The sequence below is a fragment of the Sycon ciliatum genome, chromosome 7 (genome assembly GCF_964019385.1).
Source record: "Sycon ciliatum chromosome 7, ocSycCili1.1, whole genome shotgun sequence".
Taxonomy (NCBI): domain Eukaryota; kingdom Metazoa; phylum Porifera; class Calcarea; order Leucosolenida; family Sycettidae; genus Sycon; species Sycon ciliatum.
This window is the reverse complement of record NC_088649.1, coordinates 16,051,657-16,071,055: the sequence shown is the minus strand read 5'-3', so window position 1 is coordinate 16,071,055 and position 19,399 is coordinate 16,051,657. Positions and strand designations below refer to the sequence as shown.

The 19,399-nt window shown below is 46.4% G+C and overlaps 1 protein-coding gene across 1 annotated transcript in view; it reads left to right on the top strand.

The window, feature by feature from the left end:
- The window catches only part of LOC135821648 (uncharacterized), a 47,547-nt gene extending 43,129 nt beyond the window's left edge, over positions 1–4,418 (top strand). The window contains exons 19-22 of the mRNA XM_065334647.1: positions 388–471; positions 1,747–1,833; positions 3,882–3,962; positions 4,312–4,418. Of these exons, the coding sequence (XP_065190719.1) occupies positions 388–471; positions 1,747–1,833; positions 3,882–3,962; positions 4,312–4,418 (359 nt within the window). The remainder of the gene's footprint in view (positions 1–387; positions 472–1,746; positions 1,834–3,881; positions 3,963–4,311) is intronic.
- Positions 4,419–19,399: the final 14,981 nt, after the last annotated feature.

Sequence of the window (19,399 nt, the reverse complement as noted above, 5' to 3'; positions counted from 1 at the left end):
TTAGATAAGCTATTATCCCCATTCTAGTGTTATAGCAGGGCTGCCACTTGCTCCGATTTTTTGGAAATCGTCCGATTTTTGATCCCCTGTTGGACAAACCGACCCATTTTATTTTGAGCACTTTTTAGTCCAGTTGGCCATTCGGCGCTTCCAGGTCGCGTTTGTCCAGTCATTGTACATGTACATGTACATGTAGCTGTAAAATGCAAATGTGTTGACCGTTAACAATGTGTTCTGGGACCCCAACAGCAAGCCATTTTCCTAAATATTTTCACCCGGGGGACCCCCAGACCCCCGTCAGATTTTTCTCCCTCCAAGTGTGGCAGCTCTGTTATAGACTGCATAAGAGTAATCCAATATTGACTTTTATTGTCTTTTTCTGCACAGAGTCCTGTGGGAGCGGTGTTCTTGCACCGAACATGAGTTGTGCATGTAACCGCACTATGTCCTACGGTGAAGAATGTGAAAAGGGTAAGACAGCAAGCCATTAGGTTTGTGTGCATGTGTGTGTATATGTGTGTATGTGTCTGTATGTGCGCATATGCATATCTGAATGTGCGTGTATGTGCGTGCTTGTGTGTGTATGTGTGTGTAGGTGCGTGTATGTGTGTGTAAGCGATTACAGGGGGCAAAGCCACCTGTCCGGTTGGTCCTGCTTTCACCGGACCACTTTTCGGGCCGATGTTTCCTTTTCTCTTTCTAGAGAGCTGATGGGAGTTCAGCGATCGATTGGGCGCAGTGCCATGTGCATTATGTACACAGCACCGTCTAGGGAGACCTGCATGTACTGTGCCTTATATGTAGGGCTCTCAGGGACAGACTGGCGGCACAGGGTTTTTTTTTGCTTCATGTTGATCGAGAGTCGGAGATGGCTGCGAAAACCCTGAAGGCATCTGTTCCTGAGATTTCTTATATTCCCATAGCCAGCAATGTTTTTAGTTTCCAAAACAATTGTGCGAGGAAACGAAGCCTGAAATGTGCGCTTCTAAGCTCTAACGGTTCACAATCTTGGCTTTCCTGGATTATGATAAGGGTGCAGGTTCAGTGCTTTGCCACACGACTGTCTATTCTTCCGGCCACAAACTCCACATTAGAGAGGTTTTTCCGTGCATTTCGCCACCTGAAGACGTCACAAGGCCGTCTCCATCATCTAATGGTTTTGCAGTATCATCAAGACGGACGAGAAAAAAGTACTTTCTCCAAGTTTAGGTCATATCATCTTAACTGCAAGTTTTAAAAGGTAAAATGTCCAACTGAGACCAGTCCAAAAGTGGTCGCTACCGCCCTGCATTAGGTTTTTGTTGTTTTTATCAGAACACACACCTTCCAGAGAAAGGGATGAACACTAACAAGAAGCCATCCCTACATCCCCTGTGTCTTGTTTGTGTTCTTGAGCTGTGAAATGTGATTGGCTACTTATACTAATGTTCCAGAAGGTTCTAGAATTTTGTTGGCAACCGGTTTTCGTAGATTGCTTATTGGTTAAGGACCTAGAACATGGTTGCAGGTTGTCGAACTTTTGTTCCCTTCCTTTCTTCTTTATTGTTGCTTCTTTACTCTCTTTGCTTTCCAAGTGTGTATATAATATTTCTTCTGTGACGATTACTTGTAAAGCTAGAAAGTGAGTGCTTTGACTTGAGTTTGTGCGTGATTGCCTCCGGGGGCCACTTACTACACAGTGACCTCCCGTGCATTATTTCTGCGTCACTCACTCCATGCATGTGCTTTTTTCCCTGCCTGTCGCAGCATGCAAGTGCTTGAACCAAGGTGAGTGTGATAACAAAGGTGAATGCAGCTGCCCTAGGGGATTCACCGGCCACCATTGCCAACTCGGTAAGTAGAAGTGAATTCGTTTTACTCATTTCATATGGCTGGCGTGGGATTTTTAGAGCGTACATCCATGTAAAAGTGGGCTCCCCTTTACCTTACGTGTACGAGTAGGCTTCATGGTAGTTTTAACAGGGGTGACAGAGAACTAGGACATGTATACTGGTCTTTTTGAGTGCTCGCTTGAAATAGGAGTGTTGGGGTGAAACGAATATTCTAAAGCGTACCGAATATTCTGTAAAAGAATTGAATAAGTATCGCCGAAGTAGCACCAACCCTTTCTTCAAATTGGATACCGGATATTCTATAGTTTGTTTGTTCTCACATCACTGAAGAATATGTAGACAGTTCTGTCTGGTTCAGCCTTGTGAGCCATAGTTCCCTTTCCCAGCATGCCAACCACCGCATTCTACTGCCATGTACTCGAGGTTACTCAAAATTTCAGAAATTTTCGGTTCTCAATATTTTCGGCATGAGGGCAACAGGCTAGGTTAGGTGGACAGAAATTTTCGGTCCAGAGAAGCAGTTCCCTATTGGATTATGTGTGTTAGTGTTTGTTTGGTGTCTTGAAATTTTATGTATGAAACAGACGCACCGAAAGTTCCGAAAATAAAAGTACACAGAAAATTTGTGAAATTACAGCACCCTAATAGAGAAGTTCGGCACTACGTAAAGCTGAGCAACTTTACGTTAGTGGTACATATTTAGGACTCTCTAGCCAGGTCGACCCGGTCAAAAACTGCCGCGTTCCAAGCTGCCAAGGGCAGGTACGTGATTCGAAAACTCCATCAGGCGGAACACAGGTCCGCATGCAGTGGGACTCTCCATTCATCGACTAATTATGTTGCGCGGAACCTCTCTAATGTTGTAAGCTATAACCTCACACGGACCAAGTCAATGACTGCAATATTAGGCTGCGTTTACATGAAAATGCACGGCCAGTTTTCCATTTTCGGTCCCGCATTTCTTCTTTCGTTTTCGTGCGTTTACATGATCAAAGCTGATCCGAGGTGGTCTCCGTTTGTATCGTTTTCGCGCGTCTACACGGGAGCAAAGGATCCGCAAACGTTCGTCATGTGCCAAGTGTTGTCGTGGAAGCACCAATCACACTCCAGGAATAGGCCACAAAACAACACTCGTCACATGACGAAAATTGTAAAAACAATATTTTGGATTGCCGGATCCGTGTAAACGGCCGAAAACGAAAAAAACGTGATGGAAAACGAGGCCAGCATACCGTTTCGACTGTTTACACACTCAAATTTATCCTTCAGAACATTTCCGTTTTCAAATTCTTCCACCTTGGCCAGCGTTTTGGTTTTCTTCCATTTTGGTCTACAACTTTTACGTTATGCTCTTCGAACCGTGTAAATGAACCACGCATCCGAAAGGATTTTGTTGCGTTTTCACCCCCAGCTTTGTCGTGTAAATGCAGCCTTACTTGCACATGCAAAATGTCCAAAACCAAAACACTATGTATTCAGATCTGAACCGAATGCTTGGAATTGTTATCCAAAGGAACAATTCCAGAATATTCAGAATTCGTTTCACTCCTAAATGACACAACAAAAAAGCACGAACAGTTCTCCGGCCACACTCCAAAATAGCAATTTGTGCTACTCCTGAACTGTGAACTGTTCGTGCTGTCGTCTGCAAGTGCTCTGGTTTGGTCTGGTCTTGTCAAATGAAAAACCTATTACCACCCTCTGTCTTAAGTTGGTCATGTCACGTTGTGCTTCTGTCGTCATTTTGTTTGTTAGCTAAGTTTCAATTGTCTGAGTGTGCCGCAGAGCAGTGATGATAATTGACGCTATCTACTGATAGCATTGATTTGTAAACTGCTGCTTGTCATTCCTGCTTTAAGAGTGCTTACCTTCCAGCAGCAATTCTATCTTTTGGAAGAAGGCCATTATGATGGAAACCCAGATTTATCCAAGTTTCCCTGGTCCAGCCTCTTTTACTTTATAATTGTCTTTAGTCTGCCTGACTCCGTTTCCGGCTGATTCACTCTCTCGTGTTCTTCCTCTTCGGTGTGTGCTATGTGATGGATGCAGTTGTGTGCGAGGAACCCTGGGTGAAAAAGAGCAAAGTGTGTGAATGTCAACCGGGACTAGATGGACCCAACTGCACAGAAGGTAAGGGCTAAAGAAAGCTACTGTAATATGCCTGCGTGTCAAATAATGTATGATCCATGGGTTCATGCATGCTGGAATGTTGTATTCGGAGTCGAGAAGAAGAAAATAACTTCCGTGTCCTCATGCCAGTTCCTCCAACCAATTCTACCTCTTTATTCTATTCATGTGGAATAAATAATGCATATTTATGGGGAGTTGGTCACTCTCATGAGTTGAGCTATTTTGTTGTCAAGAGTTAATTTAACGTCTCCATGTTATCATGTTCAAGGACATGTCAAGAACCCGCTTTTCTGTTCCTCTCTTTGTGCTTTTTTGGAAAATGCGTGAATATTCCCAATCACTGCTGCAGCATGTAATTGCTTGAATGAGGGTCAGTGCACTGACGATGGCAGTTGCAACTGCCGGAACGGTTTCCATGGAGACAAGTGTCAGCATAGTGAGTATTATGCTGTATGAAGTGAATTCCAGTTTGCTGGCATATTTCTGTGAAATGTGGGAATACCTGTACACATTAAAGAGACGTTGGTTTTTTTATCTACAGGTTTGGGTAGAAACTATTTCTTTCGGTAGAGGCGTTCGTTTCTTCTAGTCAAAACTTCAAGTCAAAAGTGTGGATTCTACTTTCCTCTACCGGCTCTACCAGGAAAAAGTTGGTGGAAACCGGTAGAAATTGGTAGAGCTACGGGATTTCCGGCAAGATCAAGGATTTGTACACCTCCATACAAAATAGAAACATTTCACGTACATATCGTGTAAACTAATAAATCCGGTAGAATAGCGTTCGTCCACTTACCTCTACCTTCTTCCTCTATCGGTAGAGTGACTCTACATTACCACGTAGCTAAAATCGAACGCAGTTTTTAGCTGAGAGCTATTAGAATGGATATGCTAAGGTCTGATCCTTCCAACAAGGTCAAGATGATGAAAGTCTATCTAGGTGAAATGAGAGGACAAAATGAAATGTTTCGTCTTGAACTGTGGGTCAAACGATACCCGGAGAGAAAGTGCGCTGGAAAGTCAGTTTGCTGGAGGAAATGGAGCTAAATGGGTGAGTGGTATTTGCATAGGTATATAATTTTCAATTGAACTATGGTACCGCTACCTAGGAAGTGTACATCTTGTTTATGTGTGCTTTCTACTTCACCTGACTGTGCCTTGCATGTGTACTGTGTTATGTTCAGCTTTCAAGACAAAGTGCCTGGGAACAGATAACGCAACGTACACCTGGATGGCTCTCGCCAGCTTGCCGTGTCATTCACACCTCGACGGTGACAGCTGCCAGAAGAAAACGAACTTGATGCATGCCCGCCAGATGTGCACAAGAAGAGGATACAACGTGGTAGACCATGATTCCTTCACCAATCAGACGCTTGGCGTGCGCGACTGCATGGGAGCATTGCTCAACGAGATGGTGACGAGCGGTTACAGCAACCCTACTTCAATATGGACATCTTTCGAGAAGGATGACCAACATCTCATATACCAGCAGGGCAAGAACAGTTTGACTAAAGAATTGTATGATAGTGATGGAACAAGCCATCATGATGTCATCTGCGAAGGTAGGCTGTTGGATTGTGATCAAATGAACCCGTGAGAGAGATGCTCAGTAGCCAGCAACCATAGGGTAGAAAGTAATACTATGCATGGTTAGCATTTTACCATTCACGCGATTTGCGACGGTCGGCCTGTACCGGTTTGTTGTGTGTGTAGACATGGTTAGCATTTAACCGTTCACTCTAAATCCAACCGTACTCGTACCCAACACCCAAAATACCGTTGGTTTGGTACCGTTTCGACGATAGAAAGCTGTGTTTAGCGGAAGAGCGAAACGGTAAGATTCCAACTAGGGTATGTCACAAGTCGATCGTTGTGTCAGAAACCGAAATGCTAACCAGTGTCTTGAAAACACACACAAAATGGTACAGGCCGACGTACGGTCAAAGTGAACGTGAACGGTAAAATGCTATACATGTCTATTGACAGGGCTAGAGGACTGACACAGAGAGGCGATGCCAAGAGTGATTACAACCTACATTTAGGTTTCCCACTCCAATGGGAAAACCTACCGATCTAGCCGGCGTCGGACCCAGACGCGAGTTACCAATTCACCCCATCTGCTAAGAAACAGTTCATGTCTATGCTTGTGTCATAACCCGGCATAACGGTGACAACTGGGACGTTCATGAAATATTCTTTGCATATTTTATTCCATTTGTTCGTTAGAAAAATAACATGTCGTCGTATGCATCTACGCGGGAACATACCATCAGCCAGTTTCGTTCCCTTCTTCTCAAAACACTACAGGATAAGAAGGAAATAAACTAAGGGCATGTTTGATTGGTGAATCCGGATTCAGATTAGAGTCACTGGAGCAGTCAGACCACCAGTTACCAATCAAACAGAACGGCGAAAATTTTTCCTGAAATATTGTAGAACTCATGATAGCTCACCATGCCGCGAACTTCAAAATTTCCACAGAGTTCAAAGATGTTTACATTGCTCAACATGCGAAGGCAAAACAAACTTGAAAGGCAACTACAACCGGAGAAGAAGCTTCGAAGACAGCCAAAAAATCAATCATGGACGTGGGGACCGCCGTGTAATGTGCAAAATCATACTTAGACCTCCATGTACATCACCACGCCCTTTCGTAATCACTGACATGCCAAAATCTATTCGAATCAAAACAAAAAACGAAACTCATTGCGTAGTCCTGTAAGGTTCTCATTGGGCTTTGCAACAAGTTCTGGCTGCTCCAGCCTCTGGGGTCGGAGTGGTCAGAACATGTTCTGAACACTCCAAACCTAGTGTTGTGAAACCACAAGTTCTCGAGAGTGAAAGGCCTTCTCGCTTGTGACATTGTGTTCGTTCCAATGCAGTTGTATTCCGACTCCGCCGTACCGTTGATGTTTACGACGTAGTATACGCTACATGTGCTATGTGCGGTTTGCTGAGTGCGCTGTAGTTGTATGTTGTATGTGTATGCTTTTCTCATATACGCTGTCATTTTCACGCTATAACTACCTGGTGGTTTTAGTGTTAGTTATTCAGTTCATTCAGTTGTTCCATTCATTGTTCATTGTTATTAGTCGATGGAAGTTAAAGATATTGTTGAGAATAAATAGTTGTCCTCGTGCTGTGTGGGGTCGTTCGTTCCTGACACTTTAGAGAACCAGAGGGTTCACAACATTTGGCGACCACGCCAGGATACGAAGCGAGCATGGCACACGAACTATGGATCATTGAAGCCAGCTTTATCGCCAACGGAATTCGGTATGGATTTGAAGTCGATAGGTTGAGAGAATACGTGGAGAAGAGGCTCCGACAGAGCGAGGAGTTTGAAGAGCGCAGTGCTAGACGGCAAGAGTGTACGCTCCGCCCAGAGTTTAACGAAAAACTCAAGGAGATGGCCGAGCGCATCGCCGTCAGTACATATTATGAGGAAGCAAAGCCAGATTTGCTTGCCTCGCCCGGAAGGACGCCGAACAAGGCGTGTAAGACTTTGCTTACAGACAAGCAGCGGTCAGAAGAGTACTTGAAGCCAGCGGGAGGATCAGATCCAAGGCCCACTGCGTCGGTACAGAGCATGGCGACATCGGTCGGAGACGCTCAGAAGCAGCTGGAGTCTCGGCCGAACGAGTTGGAGGCGCAAGAGTTGGAGGCGCAAGAGTTGGAGGCGCAAGAGTTGAAGGCGCAAGAGTTGGAGGCGCAAGAGTTGGAGGCGCAAGAGTTGGAGGCGCAAGACTTAGAGGCGCAAGACTTAGAAGCGCAAGGCGTAGAAGCCGAGAAAATGAGAAGGGCGATACTGGTTAGCACGGAAGAAGTAAGCGGCGAGACTGTGTGGAACACAGAGATCCGATGTGTGTCCTCGGATTCCGCGCCCGCCCCGGGTCGAAGCAGTGTACCGGTGACCATGTCGTGTGTGACAGCCCACATCGTCGAGCTTTATGACATTATCGGTTGTGTGTTGTCTGGTCCAGCGTCTACCCCATGTCGAAGTGGATCGGTGACAGTGTCGTGTGCGACAGTCCCCAGCGGCAAGCTTCGCGATGTCGAGTTTTCTGAATTGGTGGGCATTAGTGATATTCTACCATGGCCACCACCGCAGCAGAAGATGACGCGTTGTAAGCCCCAAATCGTTTGACTTGTGAGTTGTTGTACGGCGGTGAGAAGCCCCTTGGTGGGGAGAATGTTGTGAAACCACAAGTTCTCGAGAGTGAAAGGCCTTCTCGCTTGTGACATTGTGTTCGTTCCAATGCAGTTGTATTCCGACTCCGCCGTACCGTTGATGTTTACGACGTAGTATACGCTACATGCGCTATGTGCGGTTTGCTGAGTGCGCTGTAGTTGTATGTTGTATGTGTATGCTTTTCTCATATACGCTGTCATTTTCACGCTATAACTACCTGGTGGTTTTAGTGTTAGTTATTCAGTTCATTCAGTTGTTCCATTCATTGTTCATTGTTATTAGTCGATGGAAGTGAAAGATATTGTTGAGAATAAATAGTTGTCCTCGTGCCGTGTGGGGTCGTTCGTTCCTGACACTTTAGAGAACCAGAGGGTTCACAACACCTAGAGCAGACCAGTGCAGACCAATCAAACGGCCCTGTTCTAAACGCCCCTGTTCTGGATCCGACCAATCAAACGCGCCCCAAGAGACTACAACTATAAAGATACAAAGTTAATTTGTTCATCACATTATTATGTCGGCATCGTACGGTTTATTCATAGCTTGGTTAAAACTTCTTTCTCCGGCACTGCTTTAAGTGTAGTTGCGCTCGGTGAAAATAGACCCAAGGTGCAAAGCTGGCTGCCCTGGACCAGTTCCGATTACATCATTGTATTGTACATGCGTACGCGGCCGCATTTGTCCCACTTCCACAGCGTCAATGGCCGCGCAAGTTGAAGGCACTAAATCTGCACGCTGGGCCGGGTCTCACCGAGAGCAACTGTACTAGGTAGAACCACTGAGTGGTTTGCAACAGTGGCGTACTGCTGGTCACTGAGGTCTTCCCAGCCACATGCAGCTTTAGGTATAGCAAGCATACTGCTCATCGGGATGTTTGAGTAGCAGCAACCTTCATTCTTCTTCTTTCGACATCGTTCTCCTTGGGTGTGTGTGTGTGTGTGTGTGTGTGTGTGTGTGTGTGTGTGTGTGTGTGTGTGTGTGTGTGTGTGTGTGTGTGTGTGTGTGTGTGTGTGTGTGTGTGTGTGTGTGTGTGTGTGTGTGTGTGTGTGTGTGTGTGTGTGTGTGTGTGTGTGTGTGTGTGTGTGTGTGTGTGTGTGTGTGTGTGTGTGTGTGTGTGTGTGTGTGTGTGTGTGTGTGTGTGTGTGTGTGTGTGTGTGTGTGTGTGTGTGTGTGTGTGTGTGTGTGTGTGTGTGTGTGTGTGTGTGTGTGTGTGTGTGTGTGTGTGTGTGTGTGTGTGTGTGTGTGTGTGTGTGTGTGTGTGTGTGTGTGTGTGTGTGTGTGTGCCCGGCTAATACTCAGGGTAGGGCTGAAACGATCACTGCAAAGCGGTTATCGATTACCTTCTTTTGTTAGTTCATTGCACTGACACTGCCATCAGACAAGGTTTCATTGAGTACGACTATAGAGTCCAGGGCACCCGTTATTCGAGTATATTTCATTACTAATGTACCTATTATCTGCCCACTACTGTATGTGCCCTTGTCCTGCAGCCAAGTGGCTCCATTACAATGACTCGGTATACGCCGCAGCCACGCCATCACTGAAACCCAACGTGACTGAGCAGTTTGCAGAGGAGGCATGTCAGGAGTACGGACTTCACCTCATAACCTATGACTGGCTGCAAGCACATGGCCATGTATTAAGAGAGCGCTGGCTAGATAGATTGGCTCTTCGGCACGCACCTTACCACGTCAAACCAATCCGAGTGAATGGCAACTCCCATTACATAACTGTAACGTTTAGAAATCGCAGTAATCCATTTCAAAATTCCACAATCAATCGCCACGCCAACATCTTCTGTGTCAGTAAGTGATAATTATATTTTAGAGTGGGTTTATCAATGGCTGCCCCTGTGGAAGCAATATTTTATTCTACTCTGTCTGCAACCAACATAACGAAATAGCATATCATGTTGGTTGCGGACACAGAGGAATAAAACATTGCTTCATTTGCGCCTTTGATTTGCCTTATAAATGAAAGACCTCATCCCAACAAATATTTCAAGAAGATTCCCAACCTAAATCACTTTTGCAGAGCGATTTATTGGGCACAACCGGCCGGTGAAAAGGCATGCAATCTGTCCTTATGAAAATGCCTTGAGTGTCAACAGGTTTTGTCCAAACATATCTGTGCCATCATGACTTATACCAACATGCATTGTGGCAATGCAGATTGGGACAACAGTAATTGTGCCAGTATATCATATGCCAACATCTGCTATGCCAATGTCTGCTGTGCCGAAATATAACTATGATGTAACACCCACAGCACCACCTACCTCCTCGACCCAGTCACTCAGTGTGGGATTTCTGAATGTGTGTAGTGTTCGGCGGAAGGTAGCAGAAGTTCAAACGTTCATCTCAACACGAGGCATTCACGTTCTCGCGATAGCCGAGACATGGTTGACCCCGGATGTTTCCGATCAGGAGTTGTCCATCCCGTACTTGGAGCTATACAGAAGAGACAGACCTGATCAGCGAGGTGGCGGAGTTGCTGTGTATTGTCAGGAGTCACTGGCTGTTCAACAATGGGCCGATTTAGAGTGCGAGCTAGAGATGCTGTGGCTGGAGATTCTAGCCCCTGGTCGACATGGAACGCTCCTCGGCTGCTGTTATCGGCCGCCAAATAGTTCTGCTGCCTACTGGACCACACTGGCTCAGAACATTGGGCAAGCTGTTCAGGGATGTCAGCAGTCCACTGTGGTACTTGGCGACTTCAATGTTGATTTTAGCAATCCAACTTCTCCATCTGCATCCCCTTTGTACAACATACTTTCCCACTACAATCTCTGCAATGATGTTACATCTCCAACCCGAGTCACGGCAACATCATCCACGATGCTAGATTTGTTCCTCTCATCCTCCCCATTGGATGGTACCTGTGAAGCAAAACACTTAGACATAAGTGATCACTTTGCTGTGCTGGCCCGGTTGAGCATTCACACACACCACCACGTGTCATCGTCAGTAAAAACCACCAGAGGTCTCCATCGAGTAAACTGGGGCAGTTTCAGTATCGACCTCCAGAGGAAACAGCAGCAAGACTTTGAAGCCACAGCAATATCCATGATATGGTTCATTCTTTCACTTCTTCTATCATGTCCACACTAGACCAGTATGCACCATTGGTACCCCAGCGTAAACGCGCACGCCGCCCTTGCCCCTGGCTGACTGATGAGCTAGTTTTTGCAGTTCGTAAACGTAATCATTTACACCGGCTCCTCATGAGAGATCAAGCGAATGTACAATTGCGTGATCAGCATAGAGAAGCTCGGGCCATGGCCCGTCGACTCGACAGGAAACTGCGCAACCAGTTCTTCACTGAACAATGCCGAACGAGCGACCAGCGCAAACTATGGAGAGTGTTGAATGTTGTAACTGGCCGTCAAAAGAAAGCCCAGGTCCCACAGGCATCCCTACAGGATCTCAGTGAAACATTTGGTAGTGTCGTACATGACCCAGCGCGTCCCACCACTCTTCAAGCTCCCTTGGGACCAACCCAACAATGTGGTTTCTCTGCTTTCCAGCCAGTCGCAGTTTCTGCCGTCGAGTCCTGTTTGAGTTCTGTGGACCCAAGTAAGGTGACTGGCAGTGATTGTGTGCCTGGCCTACTTCTACACAAGTTCTCCTCAATATTGGCACCCAATCTCACCAAAATTATCAACTATTCGCTCAGAACAGGCCAACTTCCTTCCACCTTCCAATCCTCACATGTCACCCCTCTGTTTAAGGATGGCGACCCAACCTCACCTACAAACTATCGCCCAGTTTCCCTGCTACCCATCATCTCCCGTATTCTGGAGGCATTTGTAAAGAAACAGCTCACCACCTATCTCGAATCAGCCCTGCTTCTACCCACCGGCCAATTTGCCTATCGTAAACAACGCTCCACAGAGGATGCACTTGTCCTTGCAGTCAACAGATGGTCTCTAGCCAAATCTCGACGAGAGTACACCGGAGTTGTGTTCGTAGATATGTCGAAAGCGTTTGATCGAGTTCAGCACGAGCGTCTTCTGACTGAACTCTTCTCTCTTGGCATATCTGGTACCCCACTCACTTGGCTTGCCGATAACCTCTCAGGCCGCTTCCAGCAGATCAGAGTTCAAGGACATCTCTCCTCTGCCGTTTATTGTTCTCGTGGTGTCCCACAGGGCAGCGTTCTTGGTCCCCTACTATTTGTCTTGTACACTAGCACATTGAGCACGATCCTGCCACCGGCGGTAAACCACCAAGAATTTGCGGACGACATTACTCTCGACTGCTCAGACACCGACCCCACTGAAGTATGCCGAACCCTCAGCCACGGCATCACAAGCCTTGCCACGTGGCTAGAAGATATTGGTTTGCTGCTGAATGCAGCAAAAACTCAGCTTCTCTTCATAAAGCCCCGTGGCGCAGATGACACACAGCCTGAGGTGTTCTGCCATGCTGACAAACTTGCTGTCACACCTTCGGCTAAGTATCTCGGGGTAATACTCGATGAGGAGCTGTCCTGGAAGCCCCACATTGCACACCTGAGCCGCAAGACTGCTAGGACCATTGGCCAGCTCTGGAGGCATGGTCAATGACTCAGTTTGCGCGCACGACGCACTTGGTTCCTTAGCATGGTCCTCTCTCAGCTATGCTATGGTTCTAATAGTTTTGTTCCTGGGCTTTCTGCCAAGTTGCTTGGACGTCTGGAGAAGAGTTTCAAAGCAGGCATTCGTGCAACCTTGCAACAGCGCTTTCTCACCCCCACCGCACCGCTTCTGGCACTTCTTATTATTGTCAGCCTGACACACACATACACTCAGAAAGTTCTAATTTTTGTACACCGCTGTATCAATGGATATTGTAGCCCACTCCTATAGCAACTCTTTACAACGACTGCTCCAAACACCTTGCTAAACGATCAGCGCATCACTAGGGGCCAAGTTTCCAACTTGCTCCAAGTCCCTTTCCTTCGCGGGCCTGCTGGTCGCTCGAGTATGATGTTTCACGGCAGTATTGCATGGAACGCCCTCTCGGCTGATGTAAGATTGATAACTGCTGCCGATCAATTCAAGAGAGCCCTATCTGATATTGACGTACTTACGGTAAGACATGTTATTATAATGAGTCGCAAATTTAACGATTGTCCAAAATTCACAGGTTAACGAGAAGATATGTTAACGATCTTGCAGTATTCTGCCATATCCACACACACCAGATATGAAGCAGTACGGCCTCAACGGATCTTATTATAACGAAGAAATGTCATCCGTTAAAACGTTAGATTTGCTTCCTCGTTATATATACATGTCTTACAGTAACTTGTAAACTCTAAGTCTGCCACTGTTCACACATATATTCTTATGAAATGCTTCCACTACATTTTATTTGTTATCACAATTTAAAAAATTCACAAAAATTGAGTGTCAGCATACACACAATGTCATAACAAACATTTCTATAATAATAATTATACCGCTTGCATGTCTTTATCTCTATACATTTCCTCATATAGTCTCTTTCCCTCAAACCAGTTAATATCATATAATTTCCTTCATCTTTGTGTGAGAACCGAACCCATAGGGCGGTAAGAAGGCAATCATGCCTGTGCAATTGGTGAAGTAAAATATAAGTCAACAACAACTGTGCCGACACGTCCTTCACCAACATAATTATCCTGCGTCAACATGTCCGGTCCCCACATGTCCGGTCCCCTCATGTCCTGTCCCAACATGTCCTGTCCCAACATGTCCTGCGCCAACATGTCCTGTGCCAACACGTCCTGTCCCAGCATGTCCTGTGCCAACATGTCCTGTGCAAACATATATGTGCCAACGTGAACTGTGCCACACCCGTTTTCCACAAAAATATATCCGGATAGGCGTGTTCAGAATGTATGTTGCACTCTCTGAATTTATATTAATTTGTATTGTCATGGCATGATTCACTTCTTTGCATTGCATTACACTGTACAGTAGTGTCTGCTGTGTGCGACACGTGCTAAATGGTTCTTTTCTTGCTCTTATTCGTGTGATGGCACCACTCCCGCATCCATGTAATATAATTTATGGATACGGGTGTCGTGATTATATCACGTGTTTTGTTGTACGAGCAGTGTTACCAGCTGATTGCGCATACTCGTCTGGCCTGGAAGTTCGGCTTCCGAGCTGAGTCTTTTGCAGAGTTGTTGTTCTAATGTAGTATTAATATCCTAAAATATTTTATCAACAAGGGCATGTTCGACTGATGTGATCCGGTTCCCGATCCCGATTTTGGATCACTCGGATCCTCCCAGCTCCAATCGAACGATAGCTAGCACAGTTGGTCGTCGTAATGATGACGTACAAAAATGGCGATTGAAAGTTGCCAAGGTTGTCAAGGTACAGATCAATTTTTGTAATATATTTTGAAATTCAAATCTAAAAGCGTGAGCAAGCAGGGTTCTGGGATCATGTTGTCGCCTCCATAATAGGACCATTTCAAGTCCATAAAAAGCCGCTGTTCCACTTCCATTCCATTCCGCGTGTAGCTTGTGAAGTTAGCTGTTGTTCTCCTTCCTCGTGAGGTCTTGTGCAGTTCCATTTTTCGGTAGCAAGCATCATGGACGAAGGAGATAATGAGATTCGCCGACGGAAAATCTGTGTCGTAGTTGGCTTTGTAGCTGTGGTAGTTGCCAGAATCCTGCAAAGTGAGGAGATACCGTCTGATTTGTTTGATGAGATTTGTGTACTGTCGCACCAACCTGGCTTCAATGGAGTCCTTGGATTTCGAACACCTCGACGTGTATCAGTTCCGCGGCAGAGGGTCTACGTCGAAGTTGTTGTGCCTCTGCAGTCTGATGCAGATTTTCGTGGACACTTCCGTTTGCACTGTGCAACAGTAGAAATTGTATGCACAAAGCTATCCCATTCTGTCCACATGGCTGTGCAGGGCAATGGAGGTCGGAAAGCCTATACCCGTGCGCAAGCAGCTTTTGGTTACTCTTTGGTGGCTTGGCAGTAAGAGCACCATCAGAGAGCTGGCAGACAAGTTTGGTCTATCCAAATCGACAGTATGGCACAGCGTACGGCGTGTGTGTTTTGGCTTGCAGGACATGGCTCCGTTACTGATATAATGGCCCCAGGGGCAAGGTGCAGAGAGGACGCAAGCAGAATTTCATTCAGCTCAGCACATCCACGGCGTCATGGGGGCGATTGATGGTTGCCATATCCCGATTGCAGCACCAAATGAGGCACCTGAGACATACCTGAACAGGAAAAATTCCATTCCGTTATTCTACAAGCAGTCTGCGACAGGAACCTGCTATTTACGGGTGCGTATTGTGGCTGGCCTGGCTCTGTGCATGATGCCAGAGTATTCGAAAACAGTCCCCTGAAGCAGTTGGTCACTGAAGATGCTCATCGTTTCTTTTCTGGAGAAGCCTTTATCGTTGGAGATTCTGCGTACCCATTACAGCCGTTGCTGATGACTCCCTTCAGGGATGATGGTCACCTCACAGCAAGTCAGACCAATTATAACTTCAGGCACTCGTCAACACGGATGTGTATTGAAAGAGCTTTCGCATTGCTGAAAGGAAGATGGAGGCAACTCAAGTATCTAAATATTGTGAATGTTGAGAACGCGACCCATATCACCATTGCCGCCTGTGTGTTTCACAATATGGCCATCATGCACGAAGACGATGTCAGTGACTTTCTTCAAGACCTACCTGATGGTGATGTACCTAATCCAACGTAGTATTTTCAACCAAACACCGGTGCCGCAGACAAGCGCAACCGAATTGTGGATCTCATTGCTTAACAGAGGAAGGCAGACTTTCACAATTATTGACTTTCTACTACTCACTTCGCATAATTCTGCTGTATTTGAGTAGGGTCCTCATTTCTTTCCACACTCTACCTTCCATGCAACTGTTCTCAAATCAAAGCATGTGTGAAAAGCTTTTGGGTGCCAGCTACTGACTGCAGAGAATGGCAAGGAATAGTGTCGTGCAAGTAGGCAGTAGTGTGTGATTGGTAGTCTTCCCTGCCACCCCATGCTTTAACGCAAACCGCGTCACACAAACACGCAACCGGAAGATGATACTCGATATTGCGTAGGTAGTACTTTCTCATTATAGACTGTAAAATAAGCACAAACTCGAGTATCTTGAATGATACATCATTGAGAGAGGGATACATAATAATTGTAGATGCAAAGTATCATCACCGATTCATTGGTGTGTGTGTGTGTGTGTGTGTGTGTGTGTGGGGGGGGGGGGGGGTGGGTGGGTGTGTGTGTGTGTGTGTGTGTGTCTGTGCATGTAGCATTGGATGTTATGTAGAAACACATGCTGTATTCTTCACAAACTCACAATAGATACATAAATAAATAGTACTTCGAAGTATGCCTCTACTGCTTTGCAAGCCTATTGACAGCTGCAGTAAGGTCGCCAAGTGTTGCCATCTGGTCGTTGTGCTTATGCTCTTGCCAGGTTTGATCTTCACATTTCTTCTGCTTGAGCCATTCCAGGGCGTCACTGGACTGCCCTCCAGACCGCTTTCTCCTCTTCTTTACGCCTGTTGTGTATCGGTAGAAAGACTTTTCGTGGCTCTTTTTGTTGTGGTCCTTTCGTTTATTTTGGTTTGTTTTGCGTTCTGCTTTGACTGGTTTTGGTTGCATGTATAGTTTGTACATGATCCAAGTAACGGTTACGTCATTGTCATACGTTGTGTTTTGTTGCACGCATGCTCATATGCTGCCATAAATGTTAGTCTTTTTCTTCAGTTTTCAGTTTGCCTCGTCGTGTCCGGTCTTCTTGTCTGTCCGTCTCCGTCTTGTCAAGAAAGTATGCAGAACTCTTAGTTCAGTTTCGTTGTTGTGTGTGGCGGGTCGGATGGGCAGGGAGGCTGGGCCCCTGACGCCTGGACAACATGTGCGTGTGCACAAAAACGCCCTTCTCCTCATCATTAGCGGCAGGGGTTGCCACGGCTGCTGATGCACCTGCTGTAGCATTGAGACGGACTGGAGTAGCTTGCGGTGTGGTCGGAGCGGATGATACTCTTGCTTCACCATCCTGATCGTCCTCCGAATCCGACAATTCAACTGGACGCTTTGGGGGTCTGGTGACAGGAACCAGCATTTTGGGTGGATGTTGGGCTTCCAACCAAACGTAGCATTAATTTCATCATAGAAAGCAGGCGGCTGTTTACGGTCAGCCCCAGTTTTTTGCTGCGAATCCACATAGGCTTTGTACGCTTTCATCAGGTTTTTCCATCTGTTTTCACATTGTTCTGCGGACGGATGTAGTTCCTCGTCCGGGAATGTTACTGCAATTTGCTGGGAAATCCGGTTCCACACACTCTTTTTCCTCCAGTTGATGTCTTGAAACAAGCCGTCGTTTTCAGACCGTGCCGAAATTAGTTCCAGCGTCAGCCGTCTTGTCCACTTGAAGCCAGGCCTACGATCTTGGCCACTGGGCTGAGGGGGCTTTGACGCAAGACTTTCAGCTGCCATTGTCAGGAACGAGAAAGATGAGGGAGATAGTGAATACTACTCCTGCTGAATGCTTTTTATATGCGAGGAAAAGTTGTCCCTCACGTCATTCTCGCCATACTAGGATCATCTCTCCGGTCTGGTCCGGCCATGTTTGCAATTTCGGTGCCAATCTGGGCAATTTGCCGCCCAATGAGCCGCAGTTGTAGAAGCAGTAACAGCAAACATTGGAGTGAGTTGAATTGGAAGGAAGCACAAATGGAAGAAAGTGAAAGCTCCACGTGTTGATGGCCCAAGTGAAAAGGGCGCTCACAGGCTCCGTATCTCCATATGTTGAATTTCGTTGTACATGTGAGCTATTTTTCGCCCAATGAGCCGCAGTTGTAGAAGCAGCAACAGCCAAAATTGGAGTGAGTTGAATCGGAACGAAGCATAAACGGAATAATGTGAAACCTCCACGTGTTGATGGCCCGAGTGAAAAGGGCTCCCGATCCCACGGGTTCCGTATCTCCATGTCCATATGTGTTGAATTCCGCTTCAAACGTGGGCTAGTTGCCGCATAATGAGCCGCAGTGGTAGAAGCCGCAATAACAGCCAAAATTGGAGTGAGTTGAATTGGAACGAGGCACAAATGGAAGAAAACTTCCCCGTCGACTGTTGGTGGCCCGAGGGAAAAGAGCTACATGGATCCAACGGGTTCCGCATCTCCATATGTTGAATTTCGCTGCCACTCAGGGCTGTTTGCCAGCAAAGGATACTCAATGGTTGAAACGGTAAACCAAAAAATAACAAAGGAATGAAACAACCAAACTTATGCTGTGTAAGGCGTGAGGAAAGGCATTCCCGCGGGTTGGGTCCTGCCAAATGTGCAGTTGTCGTGCCAAGAAAGGTTTATTGGCGAAAAAGGATCCGTTGGATCCGGTCAACCCTGCTCCCCGAGGTGGGTTGACCGGATCCAAATCCAAAGGATCCGGATCCGGATTCGACCAATCGAAAGGGTGCGAGTCCAGTGGATCCGGTGGATCGGGATCCCGATCCTACCAAACGAACATGCCCTAAGACAGTTTCAAAACTGGTTATCCTCGAAGCCTGTTTTGTCTTGCTTGTCCGGAGGCATGTAGACTTTCGTATGTGCGTAGAATAGTTGCAAACAAGGCGAGGGAACCGGATAATCGAACACACCTACTGTATGTATGCACTGCATATGCTGTAAATCGGTAACCAACGATTTTCTTCCGGATGGCAAGGGATCCGGATAAAAGAGGACCGGATAAGCGAGGTCTGACTGTCCCAGCAATATATTCAAACTTTGGCACTACTTCATGAAAGGAGATTTAGGTTGTGTTTTTGTTTCTGGGAGAAAACATTTCTGTGCTATTCACCCTGCAGACGTAGAATTATGTGATAGTATGGGGCTGAGAGCCTTACCGAGAGTATCATATACATTGGCATCACCTACAGCGCTGGCTTAGCAGCAAATGAGCTTAAATCGACAATGACAAGATACCTCGTCACGCACATGAAGCATGGACCACTGTACAAACTGCTTTACATTCGGTGGTGGAAGAAGTGGCAACATATTAATTTTAGTGTCCTTGCCGAATGCTTGCCGAGCTGACTGGGTGCTGACGTTGGATAAGGAATATCCGATTAGCGATGGACCTGCAGCTTCCACTGATATGGACCATTCAAATCAACACCCACAGTCCGACATGCCCTGATATAATTTTTTAACCGGACTTTCCACTCAATTCAGTGTGTTGTGATGCTGCGAACATTCAAGTGTAGCGAACTGTGAGCGAGTG